The following is a 15693-nucleotide window of genomic DNA, read 5'->3' as shown; positions in this document are numbered from 1 at the left end:
AAATTCAAAAAGGTATTCCTCAGAGATTTTAGTCTGTACTGCCTTGATAGCATCACACAGTTGTTGCAAATTTGTCAACTACACATCTAGTCACATGTTTAAGAAAGTTTAAAATGATTTGAGATTTGGCACATGGTACAGTATCCTGCTGGAAGATGGGTACACTGTGGTCATAAAGGGATGGACCTGGCAAACAACAATACTAGGGTAAACTGTGTTCAAAGGATGTTCAATGGGCACTAAGAGATCCAAAGTGCACCACAAAAATATCGCCCAACTCATCACACAACCCAGTTTCACTGCAAAACATGTAATAGGCACGCGGGTCCACTGTGTCCATTTCACATGCAGACATTCCATTACCGGCAGGGGGATATAATATATTTAAAGTCAAGAAGTCAGTAGTGAGCATAAAACGTATGAAGTACAGTCCAGGGTCCTCAGCTACCAGAAATGATTAAGCAAGGCGGCTAAAATGTGTGTCTGTTTCACGTGTGTGTAAAGTGTGAAATGGACACAGCGAGTCCATTACACGCTTTGCCGTGATACCAGGTCGCACTGTAACACCATCACCAGCCTGAACAGTTTTTCCAATCCTGTATTTTCCAGCCTTGTTGAGAACGTGCACCTACCCAACAACCACGTCACATTTTAAGTGACTAAATCACCTTTCTTTATTTTCTAATGCTCACTTTGAGGTCTTGAGCACATTGGTTGATTAGATATTTGTAAACCAGCAGTTGAATAGCTTTACCTAACAAAATGGGCGGTGGGTGTATGTCCATCTTATATATACAGTCTACACTTTAAAAGTTGACCTAATCCTGTATTATAGTAACAAAGAGTAAAACAGTAAGTAAATTAGAATATTTCACACAACAAGTCTGGTGCAAAGGTAATGATTTTCTGCTTAGGTCATTTATCTTTTAAAGTGTTTGTTTAGGCCTTTAGGATAACTAAAAAGAGCAAAAGTAAGCAGCGGGATCCTCTTTCCTTTAGTAGGCTAGCTCATTGTTTTCTTGGTAGTTTAGCTAAAGCAGGCTAAGTAATTTTACCTAAAAATGTAACTAAACTTTAACTAAACTACCAATTTTAAGTTTAGGGTAAAGCTGTATGTTCTGTAGGCTACAGTAGCTTTGGGTAAAGTATGGGTTAGGCACTGCTGGAGTGCCGCCGACGCTGGACTCCGTCACCCGGTGTAAAACACATGCCATCCTATCCTTGCTCTCTCCTGTTTGGGGCGAATTTAATTGATCTGGGAAACCGCTACTGATCTAAGGTAATTTTTTCCTGAATTCACGGAAAATAGTATTTTCCTAGAACCTTCTTACTCACGGATATATCATTTCAGGAAAAAAAAATTCAGAGTCATTATCATTGCATTGTTGTGGACGCAGTTCGGAGGAGGGAATGGATGCAAGCGAGCAAGCAGAGGCGCACCGAGGCAGCTATCAGACAGAGCCAGCTCCTCTGTGATGCAGCTGTTTATCCCGTGGAAAACCCAGGACACCCGACGACCGCTCTTAAAACGTTAACAGGCGAGAAATCAGCGGCTGTTTGTTATTCCACGCGTGTTGGGATTGCTCGGGAAGAAGAGACGCGAAAGCCATGTAGCCGGTCTGTTCTCTGAACCGCTTTGATTTTCTAATTCCTTGTCTTCTTCGTAGTGGTTTATTTTCTACCTTTTCAACCGTGATCTGTTCCCGCAGAGCTGCACACTATTTCTGCTGTTTGTGCTAAGCTTGGAAGCCAGATATCAACTCGATAATTTTACAGAAGTGTGCAGGAGAGAACAGCGCTGGCATCTTTCCATGCGCGCTTTCATCGTCATTATTATTATTATTGTTATTATTATGGAACTGTGACCCCAAACGAAGCAGCATACAACGCATGCTTCTCCCACATTCACTTTTTACAGGTGTTTTCAGTTAGGAACTTTGTATTTTGAGGATTGTAAAATGCTCTAAATGTCGAGCAATTTTGCCGGCTGTCAGTGACGCAACATCTCACACAGACTGCATGAGAAATACATGCGTAGAAGGGCGTGAACTTGCGGCCACTAACCTCCTCCTCATTAATAAAGCATCTGCTTATCTACAAAGCCACTTTGCTCTTTTTGCGACCTCACACCCATCATTCATCTAAACTCATCTCGGGGACATAATGGATCTTAAAGCGGACTCAGAGGACATGGACTACAGGCGGCCGGCTCCCATTGAAGTTTTCGCCGCCAGATCCACACTGCATGGCATCTCGCACATGTTCACTTACAAGCGGATGTATATCAAGCGCACCCTGTGGATTTTGTTTTTCTTGGCCTCCGTGGGTGTGCTGGTGATGGTGTGCGTGGATCGAGTGCAGTTCTACTTCGAGTACCCCCATGTCACCAAGTTGGATGAAGTGGCGGCTTCACTGATAATATTCCCTTCGGTAACCTTCTGCAACCTCAACTCCTTCCGTTTCAGCCGGGTGACACGGAACGACCTGTACCACGCTGGGGAGTTCCTTGCCTTGCTCAACGGCAGGTGTGTACGTCCAGAAGCCATTTACAATACCTGCCTGTGTGTAGGCTGGTTTACTGGTGATTTTATATAAGCACTAAAACCACACCTCACCTGCACCCCAAGTGTTATGTTGCGTAGTGTATGACAAATGCAGTGGCTGCAGGGGTGCACATCTGTGTGGACTTATCACATGATGATTCAGGATCTGATTGTGCCCCAGGCATTTAGCTATAACACAACAACAAGCAGTTATCATGAAACTTAAAATATCTGTGAGCACTTAAAAATCGTTTGACCCCACCACTAAATATCTGCATGTCTTCTATAGACAGTCTGTGTTTGGAAGCAGGGTTTATTCTTTGCAGCCCAGCAACAGCAATGTTTGAGGTGGCATTTAACTTTGGAGCTTAGGTGTAGTCTGCATTGTTTTAGCTGAGGTCTTATGTCACATGGAAGAGCGGGGCAGAGTTTTACCACCTGTCTTTGACTGTTGCTATTAGGCTACTGGAGGAAATCCGGACTTCACTGACAAAGCATGCAAAACCTTCCAGAGCTCTGAGAGCTAAAGATTGTACCTAGTATGACGCACGTAAGTAAGAAAGTGAGGTTAAAGGCTAAGGATGAAAATGTAGTGACATTACAGATCTACTGTTTACTGAAATCCATATTGCACACATGCTACCATAGCTGTGAAAAGCATTGGAACAACAACCATTAACATCCACCTGTTAAAATATGCTGATAGTGAGAATGAGCACACCTCAACATAGATGCTGAGAATCCTCCAAGTAACAGATAATAGATAAGCTGTTTCTAAGTGTTTAATAAACACACATATAAACATGCAAATATAAATAGTGGATAAGTAGAGGAGAAGATTTTTAAACCCCCGCTGACAAAGTGTTGAGAGACGTGCATGATTCACAACTGCCATCCCCTCCCTTTACACTTGTTGCTTTCTGCTGTGCTTTGATCATTTAGTCTTTCGGCAACCATGACAAGCACACAGTTTCATGTTGAAACTTTTAACTCTGAATTTCTTCAATTCTTCTTTTCGATGTTATCCAGATTATACTGATCCCATTTTTTCCAATACAGATAATAATCCTGCACTTTGCATTTGCAGCTAGAGCAGGAAGAAAAATATCCCACACAAATACACATGGACACACAGATGCATAGACATTGCTTACTGCATTTACGCGAACATAAACGATGTAATGCACACAAACATGTCTCAATATCATCTTGAATTCATTTTTAATTTTATTTTTAGCTTATTGATTCACAAAGTGTTGCAGCCCGAGGCAAAGCGTACAACTGTGCATGCTGTACATGCTGGAATGACATAAATAAAATTCTCTGTTTTCATACTGGATATCATTTTTCTGTGACCTCCCATATATACGTCCATATTATGGGTTATAACTTTACAGGATGCCAATAGATTCACTGTCTTGCGGATGCATTTTGCATGCTTTGTATGGTATAGATTCCGAGATTTGTTTCCAGGTTGTTTGTAGTGTCAGCTGGAATAGTAGACCATTAGGATATCAGTGCAGGTTTCCATCTCTCTGGTTTGTTATTGCAGGTGTAGCCAGATTTTCTTTAAAAAGGTGAACCTAAAAAAAAAAAAAAAGATATAGGAAGCAGAACATTAAAGCAACCTTAGTTACTCCAAGTGACTTTGGGATGAGTTGACTTTTGATGGAGGGAGGGGACGACAAGGAGAGGCAATTAACTTGTGTCTCGTAAGCTGTGTGATGAACAAGTCTTTATCCCCGTGTAATTAGTGCTGTTTGTTAAGCTACAGAGTTGTGCCACTGATTAACACTGTCATCTCCCTCTTCCCTTTCCTTGCCCTCTCAGTTAGCTTGGCCTGGGTTCAGGGTTGGGGTAGGAACGGCATTCATTTTACTTTTTTTTAAAAAATGATGACAGGGGACAGTTTTTAAAATGATTTCTAAATCAGGTTTTAAAGCGGTTAGAGTGCTAAAGAATGTGGAAGAAAACAAATAAATTAGGAACATCTTGGACGCACATATTTTACACTAAACATTGATTGAACAGAAGATTTTTTAGTGGTAAGCCTTCTGATACCACCAGACAGGTGGTGGGTTTGGACAGAAAATGACAGAATACAAACAAAATGCTGTGTTTGTGGGTCGGTGTCTATCACTGTCTCAGGAAGAAGGAGTAGGCAATATCTACCCTTGCAGTGATGCCAGGCTTTCTTAGACACTGAAGTTTGAAGCTGAGCTGCTAGAAATTCCACCTTAACTTACTCGACTCCAGCAGTTTCCAAGCAGCCACCCACCAAAAATAAAAAAAATAAATAAATCACTTTCGTATTGTATTTTCTCAGGTTGAAGTTACAGTTAGCCGTGCAGAACATTAGAAGTAAATTGCTCAGTTTTATTTTTATTATGTTGCAAAGGCAATTAAATGATAATTAACAAAAGAAAGGTCATTTCAAAGAGGTGTTGGTTATGTGGTTTGTGCTGCCAAGAAGTGTTAGATCAGCTCACGAAAACCAGAGAAGCACGTATTCTGCTTACACAGAGCCCGAGCTTAAACATGTTTCCTGAGCTTGCAAACATGCTCTCAATTCCCATGAGCTACATGTGAAATGTAATGCTCCATAACTTTGACTGCCTTATCTGTCTCAGCAAGATCATGGCCGTATTACAGATTTAAGTGGTGTAAAAAAAAAGTGCATGGATGGGAACACTGGGAGGCCAGGTCATCGACCGGAAAAAGCTGATTTTTCAAATCTGGGTTCATTTGCATTTATAGTGTACTGTGGCTGTTTACCGCAGAGAATATTACAACTGTGGAGACACAGAAATTTTTGCATGTTTTTACCATATTTTCGTCTTTGGCTTGTTTGTGTATTGCTCATCAATACAATAGAGATTTGTTTGGGTTTCCTGTGCCTCGTGGCATCCTTTCTTTGCATTTCTGTGACCTTGGCCAAATTGGAAGAATAACTGAATCGCAGGTGCACCATCATGAAGATATGATTATCCAAACTCAGCCACCAGGAAACATGGCACATATTCATTTTCAAGGGCACTGCACAAACAATCCAATCCTTGTTAGTGTATGAGTTCAATTAGCGCTAATTGGATAATTACCTGAGATTATGTCAAGATGTGTTCATTGTTGTGTCACACAGCCCGAGGTATTAACATCAAAACAAATGTAGTGCTTTTGTTTTTCTTTGTGTGTGTGTGTGAGAAAGAGAGAGAGTACCGCCTTGTGACCACAGTCTTACTGTGAAAGTCCACTCTTAAAATCAGTGGCTGCTTATATTTGCTCTCTCTTCTCATGAGGTGGCAAAGTGTTGCAGATGGTCCTTCATTCGTTTTAGTCCCCACAAGAAAATTAAAGTGCTTGTGGCCCATAATCCAATTTAGTCTCCCCCTCCCATACGTAGAGAGTTTGCAGTGATTGCTTTAGGGAGCAGTGGCAGGGCAATATTAAAAATCTACCCATATTATTGTGATTGTATGCGCTTCAACTAAAGCCTCCTGACTCGGGGATGTGAGCGCAGCGTCTTAAGTGCTCTCCTGGCAGCTTTGCGTTTCTTATAAAACAGTGGCTCAGGATACAATTCAATTAAGTCCAGAATGTACCACAACAGGCTAGCTTCTTATTAGAATAGAGTGTGACAGTGTTGTGATGTAGTTCCCATGTGGGCAAGAGTACTGGAGTTGTGATTGTCAGTTTGTCAGTGTGCTTTTAGGGACCAACATTACTAAAAACATGACAATTTGTAAATGGCTCCACTGACAGATATTTATGATATTAGTACCACTCTGTCCTCTAATTTTAAACTCACGTCTGAAACAAGTAATATATGGACAGTAGTAATCATACTTTCATTTTAAATACTGAAAATATTAAAACCACATTCACAGAGAAAGGTTTGTATCCTTACTGGATGACACTTAATTTCTTGGAGTAACCACCACAGTTTGTCCAATTCTTTTAGCAAGTTTCTCATCTTGAGTTTATATAGCAGGTTCTCGTTGTTCTCTACCTACCTCCTTCTCTTACTTTTGCTCTATTATTCTTTTTTAATGACAACTTTGATGCCGTACAGGAAACGACATTCAAAGCCTTGATTACTATAGCCAGAGTATTGTGTTAACATTTGGGAAAAGTGTGGTTTTCCTGGTTTCCTCCTCCTCCACTATTGTTTCTGGGGGGTTTTTCAGTCGTGAAATTTTCCTGCTCTTTTTTGCTTTAGCAGCCAAGCTTTTTTTCTCTTAGGACTGCTTCGCTTTTTAACATTTAGGTAAACATGTTTCCTTATTTTGAAAACTTGCGGTGTGGCAGTATGCTCCAGGATGCACCTTGGAGTTCATTATATTCCTTCCAAAGAACACATCAAACATTTTGAATCCAAGAAGGGCTCCTTCTTAAAAAGAAACAGTATAAAAATGTATCACTTTCTTTCAGTACTTTACAAACTGCAGTAGCCTGTGAACTGTGAAGAATCAGGAGCCAGATGAGCTACTACGTCACTAATCCTCTGGTTTTCAATTTTATCCTTTTATTGTTTGAATAACTTATTTCTTAGCTTAGCTTTCTTAGCTTAGCTTCACTCTGAAATGATATGAACATGCTTTTCTCTAACACCCCTTATTACTTATAATCGTTTAACTGTACGCAACACTCTTTTGGCCTGTAGTAAATTAATGAAAAGTGAACTATACTAGAAAATAAGTACCACATAGATCCACTATCTTTAATTTATAATCTGTATCAAAGATAGTGCTTAAGTGTCTTGCTTATTGGCTGTTGTGTCATACCAGTTACTGCTTTTTATTCAAATTGTGGAAAAAACTCTGATTTAAAAGATAAATAGCAACCAGCAGCTGCTACTCTCATTGAAAATTTAAACTGTAGCGATAAAAAAAAGAAGTTATAATCAGCTAGAGTTAATCCTGGTTGATTTGTTAATGTTAAAAAAGATCTCTGATGGTCCGATGTTGAATTTTAAAACTGTATCACTTGGCATTCATTTTAAATCTTGAGCAGAATAATAGTCCCGATATTGTCTGTCAAAGCGCTGTGAACTCCATTCAACACGAAGCATGACCGTCTGTGTTCGGTGTTATGAGCAGGGGAACAACCTTCATTTTAAATTACAGCGCAAACCACCTCATGTTGCGAAAAATTTTCATTTAGTCTGTGCCAGGAAAAAGCACTGTAGCAACAGTGAAACATATTACATTTGGTTTGGGCATAAATCAAAAATGCATCTCCAGCTGAATATTAACGCAGTGCTCCCAAAGAAGTAATGTAACATTTCATTTTTTAATTCATGGATCAGCTTATGTTATTCCCATCATCAAGTGACAAAATCTTGTTCATTATCATAGACAAAGCTTGACCTTGTGGAATTTTAAAAAAATCCATTAAGCTTTACCACCAATTATGGTTTGAAATAGTGCCCATGCTCATGACAAACAACTCTGTCGTCAGTGTCCACAAAGTCATTCACAGATTTACTGTCAGGCACATGAAGAGAAGGGTATGCCTTTGTCTTTCTCCGTCTCTGGTTTTCACTTCTTCAGCTTGGGGATAAACGTATTCATGTTTGCTAGTGCAAAACGAGTTGTCCAAAATTCTTACAATAAAACAATATATACCATCAGTGTTGGGAAGGTTACTTTTAAAATGTATTCCATTACAGAATACAGAATACATGCCCCAAAATGTATTCTGTAACGTATTCCGTTACGTTACTCAATGAGAGTAACGTATTCTGAATACTTTGGATTACTTATATATATTATCATGCTGTTTACAACTACATGAATGTACTATTGCTGTGATTTATTACTGTTACTGAAGGTCCGCGGCTCTGAACCGTAGTAAAGGGACCTCTGGCTAATACGTCGGGTTCTGTGTCGGACTCGTAGCCGAAAACTAGCTTTACTTTGTTGTCTGGGTCAACTTTGCTAGCGAGAGACAGAGAAAGGCTGCTCCAACGGAACTTATTGTTTCAGAGGAAAACACGAACACAGCGTACAGTCGAGTCTTAATAGCTTACTTACAGCTGGGCTTGTCAGGCTCTCTTCTTGGCTGCAGTGGTTATTATTATATTTACATGCTTCCAGCTCCCGTTTCTGCTCGATGACAGCTCGTACTTTTCCTTTTTCTCCCTCCTCGCGCTCACAGACACATAACGTGTATGGCAGTCCATTCTCCCTGCAGCACGGACTACACTGCCTATGATGCTACATTTGTTAGAGCTATGCCTCTAGCATTCTGCCTATTAGCTTAGCACAACAACAAAAAAAAGGCCTCTCTCACCCAGGAAACACACAGAGAGAGAGAGCGTCACCCTGTAACCATGGCAACCGTAACGCTGCCACCTGGAACAACAGAACGTAGCTGTCAAACAAAACCCAAACAGTCCTGACCCGCCACAATATGAAACAGGGAAGTACCGCCGTGTAATCCATTTATTTCAACAAAGTAACTGTATTCTAGATACCACCTTTTTAAACGGTAACTGTAACGGAATACAGTTACTCATATTTTGTATTTTAAATACGTAACGGCGGTACATGTATTCCGTTACTCCCCAACACTGTATACCATATATGATATTACTGCTTCTGCTCAACATTACATATGAATTCAGGACTCTACCTTAGTATTTTGCAGTAATTCAATTTTGAAAAAACAGAAGCTGTCCTCTTCACTCTGTGTCCTACAACAATGATCTCACAAGTGTCTGTCAGTAGTGCTTAATTTTAGAGCTCTATAATTTGGATGCTTGTACCACTGATGGCCCATTGCTCAACAGGGGTCATCAATGGGCCACTTTTTCGCTGCGCAGGGCCATACTGTTTAATTGAGGTTACGTTGTATCAGTGAATGACTGTGAGCAGGCACTAGAGGTTGATGGTAGCTGTCAAATTAAGGTATAGCATAAATGATTTCCACAGTGTTTTTCTTCTGTTTCATTTCTGTGTGCATCGATGCACGCAAATTACTGCTTCTTTGTCATGTTTTTTCTTATTTGTTTGCAGGGGGAAATGAGAGGTGGAACGTGGTAAAATTGATCCATTTTTCACTTTGAAAAAAATTGCAGCAGATGAAGATTTATTTTATTTACACTAAATAGTAGGTGTGGAGGATCATCAGCCTGAAAGCATCATTCTGAACATTGTTTTCTACACAATCGCTCTGCCACCACATTTAACCCTAATTGTTTAACAGACCGATTAAAGTAATTGTCTGAAATGAAATATTCCCATCTTGTAAATAATGAGCTGCTTTCTTGCACTCCATGGCGACTGGTATGTCACAGTTAAGCTGTCAGTTTCATAAAACTAAGATGATATTGTGAGAGCTTTCTAGCTGCTCATCTGATGATGCTGACATGTATGTACACCTTTTTTTTAAGGTGAACGGTGAATATCCACTTGTTGCTGCATCTGTGTTATTAATGTTTCTTCTGCCAGAAAAACTTGTGTACCTGCAAAATTCTTAAAATCCATCTTTTTAGATGTGACAGAGGTACAACTAAGGTTGTGTCTTGCTTCTTTAACAACCTTAACTGCATTTAACACTTTGAGTGAGAAAATAAGGAATAACAGGATGTTTAATATTACAGTCTGACAAAGTGGATTTGGTAAGCTCAAGTTAAACAGTTTGAAAAAATAATTCTTATGTTTTATACACTGTGGCAGCACGGTGGCACGGTGGTTAGCACTGTTGCCGCACAGCAAGAAGGTCCTGAGTTCAATTCCACCATCAGGCTGGGGTCTTTCTGTGTGGAGTTTGCATGTTCTCCCCGTGTTTGCGTGGGCTCCCTCCGGGTACTCCGGCTTCCTCCCACCGTCCAAAGACATGCAGCTTGTGGGGATAGGTTAATTGGATAATCTAAATTGTCACTAGGTGTGAATGTGTGAATGAATGTGAGTGCAAATGGTTGTCTGTCCCTGTGTGTTGGCCCTGTGACAGACTGGCGACCTGTCCAGGGTGTACCCTGCCTCTCACCCTATGACAGCTGGGATAGGCTCCAGCGCCCCCTGCGACCCTGAAAAGGATAAGCGAATGGATGGATGGATGTTTGATGATGGATGATACAGAAAAAGAATAACCTAAAATGTTATTTATTTTATTTTATTTTTAATTTAACCTCCTAAGACCCGACCTCTTCCATAACAGTCATTTTAAATTTCTCTTTGATATTTGGGCTGATTGGCACCTGATGAATGTAAAAACAAAGAATTACCAGATTTTTTTTTTTTTTACCTAATTTTTGTTTCTGATAAAAATGAAATCCAAATATAAGGATATTTGTTTAAAATTTCAATAGAACAGTGGCAGTATAATGTCCTCGTAAGTGGATATCAGGCCCTTGTAGAGCAAAATGTAATATTTTGGTGTAGACAACCCAAAATGTGATGTCCACATATGTGGACGCTAGGTCCTAGGAGATTAATGAGGCAAAATCCTTTTTATGATATTGAATTTGCAAAAACTAAGTACATTAGACTTGTTTGTTAGTTGTGAACATGTGTGTATTTTGTGATCAATGTTGACTAAGTGTAGAATCTTTCTGTCCAGGTATGAGATTCGGGACCCACACCTGGTGGAGGAAAATGTCCTGCAAATCCTAAAGGAGAGAGCGGACTTTGACAGCTATAAGCCTCGGCCTTTCAACATGCGTGAATTTTATGACCGGACAGGCCACGACATTAAGGACATGCTGCTTTCCTGCTCATATAGAGGGGAGGAATGTGCAGCTGAAGACTTCAAAGTGGTGAGTTGCGCACGTAAACAGTTGAATGTCTTCTAATGAATCAGCTGAGACCTATGGGTCGTCTAATCATGCTAGTGATACAAAATGGGCCTTTATATAGTTTACTGTGCCGTGAACTTTAGCTGAGCACTGTTCACTAAAGTCTGCTTTTGGGAATTGACTTTTCAAAATATATTAAAAGGAGAGATTTACAAAGACAGCGCTTTATCATAATTTCAATCGATGGCGCTCCATCCTTCCAGATTCTTTCATCTCCCTTCAGAATTGGACAGTAAACCATTATATAGTTTACTGAGCCCTGGGTCATTGCCACAACACGTTCTATGTAAGTATGAAGTTAGAACAAATTGACACTGTGAAATATTTTCTGTCTTTATCCTATTTACTGAATGCTTTCAGATACAGTTATTACCTGAAAGCTTTGTGACCTTAGTATTTGTGATAATGTATACGAACTGATCTTGTAAAGCTGCAATACAACTGTGTAACCGTGGGTGACAGTAGTTAATGTACTTTTTTTTTGTTGTTTCAGCCGAGTAAGAGCCAGAATTACTGATTATATAATAACTGATTCTCACACTACAACAGTCAATCTCACTAAATTCTGGTAATACAGTAAAAGTTTTGCCAACACTATGAAGTTTAAGGCTATGACATTGTCTCTTTCACTTGCTGAAGAATGCTAAAATGTAGAAAGAAGACATTTGTATCTTTTGTTTAATATTAATTTGATTTTTTTGCATATTTTATAGTTTCATCCTGCACTGTTTTTCAAAACTTTTTTGCCTGACAATATCTGCTTATTCCAGCTGGAAACAGAGCTTATAAGTGCACTGACCTTTACCAGTGCTGTCTGTGCCACAGTACGGTCTAACAGATCTTAAAAGTTGATCGATATTTCTTAAGACATTTGTAGTTTTTAGTGACAGCTTCTCCACAGTTAGCTGATTTTATAAGTGTGAAAAATGTGATTATGTGTAGACAGATTCTGTGTACTGTTCTGTTTAGACTTCACTTGCAGTCTGAGGTCTATTGACAGTGCACATGATAAGCTGTAGTTAAAAGAATCAGTGTATAGACAAAAGCGAAGCTGTAACATAATTTCCAAATCATCAACTATTTTGTGAAAAATATAATGAGCAATTGCACTTTTATTCAGCTTTTTTAGGGCTGTCTCCATTTGTAAACAATGTACCCGCTGACTATACCAGAAGGCTAGAAAAATTGGTCATTGCCCGCAGAGGCTAAGTCATCAAACTAGCGATAGGTTCCCAGGTTGTTATCCGAGTATCTCTGACAGTGGTTACCGTAAATGAAAGAAGCAGATTTTAAATTATGTCATGAAAATTTGACAATATCAGGCCCTTAACTGATAGAGAATAAGAATAAGAGAAAAAGAGCACCAAGGGATTGTAGGTAGAGACAATGCAGCTTGAGCAAGAAGAAATGTGGTGGGATGACAGTTGCAAAGAACACACACACACACACACACACGCACACACACACACACACACGCACACACACACACACACACACGCACACAAAAAAAGACAATAAGACACATACATACAAATTTTGCACATTCCAAACAGTGGCAGCCTACTGTAGGAGTAGGAGCTAGTCTTAAAAGAACAACTATCCAACAGATGCTCATGCAGGTGGCAACTGAGGATGACACTGTATTAATAAATTGATAACTCCTGAGAATCCTGTCACGAAAGCGATCTAATACATCCTCAGAATGTGTTGGAAAGAAGCCATGAATAAGCTTAGTATAATCAGCCCTCAGTCCAACTCTTACATTCTTTGTCCTCCAGTGTTTCTTTATTGTGGAATTTTTAATGTGTTTTCCCCCCAAGTGCTATAAAACCATGTAGTTCAGAGGTGGGCTGCATGCTCACATGGTGTGGCTGCTCTAATGTGCTGATGTGTTCACATTTACTGTAGTTAGTTGCGCTTGCAGATGGTACTTCACGGCGCTCTGCTGTACATTTGTACAGTTGTAGACCTGGATAGAACAGCTCAGCAGAGAGCACTAATGGTGTGGAAAGAAGCTTCAGTGTGTTAGGAAATGGTAAGGTAACCAGTCTCACCAGCCTCCACCTCCAAATCCCAGAGTATGGAAGCATTAAAGCTGTGATTAACGCTGTCGGCAGCTTCTGGTTGTTTTCTAGCTAGCACAGGCAATGTGGCTCATTAGGTAGTCCCTGGGTGTTGAAGATAGCCAGAGACAAAATATCACTACTGTGGGAGCAGGGAGTCCACGTTGATCACAGCATTTTTACCAGTTCGCTGACAAAAATGGTAGATAAACAACAGTAGTACGTAAGGCAGTTTTTTTTTTCCAAAAGAATCTGCAGTGTAGTACAGTCAAATTTTCTCATAGATCCAGAAACTCTAACATATTAGAGTTCTTTAGTGTTTCAGAATTTATTTCATGTTATTTTTCAGTTAAGGTTCAGGTGTTGAGTCCAACATTATCCAGTCAGAAGTATTATGTCCTTGTCAAAAGTCACTGGTGTCATTATCCAAATACCAAATACCCTGTGGGATCCAGTACAATATAATTTTTAAATATTGCGGCTGGAAATATTAAAAATTAGTGACTCATTATCTCGTATCATGTTTCACTGCTGCAACTTTGTCCTTCAGAAAAACATCTGCTAACTTGGAATGCAGATGGTTTAGCTCAGATGATATTAAAGAAGAAAATTTCACATGAAAATGAATATCAATTGATGGCCTTCGGCCTCTGAACCGTAGCTGCATGAGATAATATAAAACTATAAAAAGGGAGCAAAATATAAAGACCATAATTTGATAGTTTATGGGTTTGTTTTTAATTGAAGGTGCGATAAATGGATTTCGAAAGTATGCGATCGCTCCCTAGAGAGGCAGAATCTACACCACCTCACTGCCTTTGCATTTCACCTACAACAAGGACACTAAAGCTAAAACCATCCAAAATATATTGAATGGCTATAATACACTACAGTAAGACAACTGATATTGCACGAACACTATGGATTGCATGTGCCATCTTACTTCTGTTTTTACTTTGATACAATGTACGGCATTTTAAGAGCAAAAATACAGTTTGTCTTAGTGCATCCCAGTGGAATTCCCTGCAGATAATATGTTGATCGGCAATGTCACAACCTCTAAGTTATTCAATTTTGAACACTTTAAGACACCCACATCCAACTTCAGTCACCAGGGAGAACTTTGACAGGCTCATAACTTTGCTATCAAAACTCAAAACTAAAGCTTGGGGGCTGACAGAAAGAGAGAGACAGACATTACATGAGAGAAAAAATAGGAAGAAGAAAGAATGAGAGAAAAAGAGCCAGATAAACAGAAACTGAGGCCCAGGTAACAACAAAGTCCTTGGGATAAAACTAAACATAATGGTCGAGTGCTGCGGAGAGGCTCAAAGACACAAAACAACAGCTGCCACAGCAGGAGCAGCAATAGAAGTACTATCGGTACACACAGGTTTGTGCTCATTTTAACCTCTTGGAAACTGCACAGCTCCATTGTAGGGCTGGGCATCGTCACTGATTTCTAGAATCGATTCGATTCACAAAGTCCCGAATCGATTTGATCCATGATTCGATTCAATTTGATTTGAATCTCGGAAATTATGCCTCAGACAGTCAGAAATATTATAATTCAGATCAGTACATTTACATATTTTTGTATCTATAAAAGGGAAGCTGACACTTGCGAGACTTTATCAAAGGTGTGAGCATCACAGCAGATGCCTTTGTGTCAAAGTAGCTGAAGATAAAACACAGAAAAACATGAAGGTGATTTTCCTGGCCTGGAATTTTATAAAAATATTCTGCAGTACATCAAAAATGAAAGAAAACTTTTAATCAATTTATGAACATTACCTCTGAAGTTACAGCGGTTTTATTACAGACACGGCTAAACGTTTTGCATTTTGCATAATTTTAAAAAGTTACAATTTGTCAGAATCAATTTTAATCGATAATCAAAACCCACCCCTACTCCATTGTATCTGTCTTTTACAGCTCCCCGTTTGTTTTCCAAAACACAATTAAATTGGCTACTTTTTCACTCATTTTCAGTCTAATCCTTGTACCTGACCATTGTTCCTTGTTTAAGTGACTTTAAACTGAACAATGAATTATTCAAGCATAAAAAGGCATCTAATTTAAGGGAAAAACAGTGTTGTCTACATATTACAGGCAACTTAACAAAGACCTGGTTTTAAATAGTCTTTAGGCTGCCTGATACAAAACACACATTTTTACCTCCATTTCTTTAGCTGAATCTATAAAAACTGACTAAGTTTACACAATGAACTGTTAGCTGATAATCTGACATATCTTGGCATGGTGTGCAGTGTAACCTTAAAATATCTGA

General features: G+C 39.4%; 1 protein-coding gene across 1 annotated transcript in view; it reads left to right on the top strand.

Annotated features, from left to right (window-relative positions):
• The first annotated feature begins 1230 nt into the window (after window positions 1–1230).
• asic1b (acid sensing ion channel subunit 1b) overlaps window positions 1231–15693 on the top strand; it is a 178052-nt gene continuing 163589 nt past the window's right edge. The window contains exons 1-2 of the mRNA XM_006782785.3: window positions 1231–2525; window positions 11106–11301. Coding sequence (XP_006782848.1) covers window positions 2164–2525; window positions 11106–11301 — 558 coding nt within the window. The 5' untranslated portion in view covers window positions 1231–2163. The remainder of the gene's footprint in view (window positions 2526–11105; window positions 11302–15693) is intronic.

The sequence above is a fragment of the Neolamprologus brichardi genome, chromosome 5, assembly GCF_056152115.1.
Source record: "Neolamprologus brichardi isolate AB-2024 chromosome 5, ASM5615211v1, whole genome shotgun sequence".
Lineage (NCBI taxonomy): Eukaryota > Metazoa > Chordata > Actinopteri > Cichliformes > Cichlidae > Neolamprologus > Neolamprologus brichardi.
This window is presented reverse-complemented; position numbering and strand designations above follow the sequence as displayed.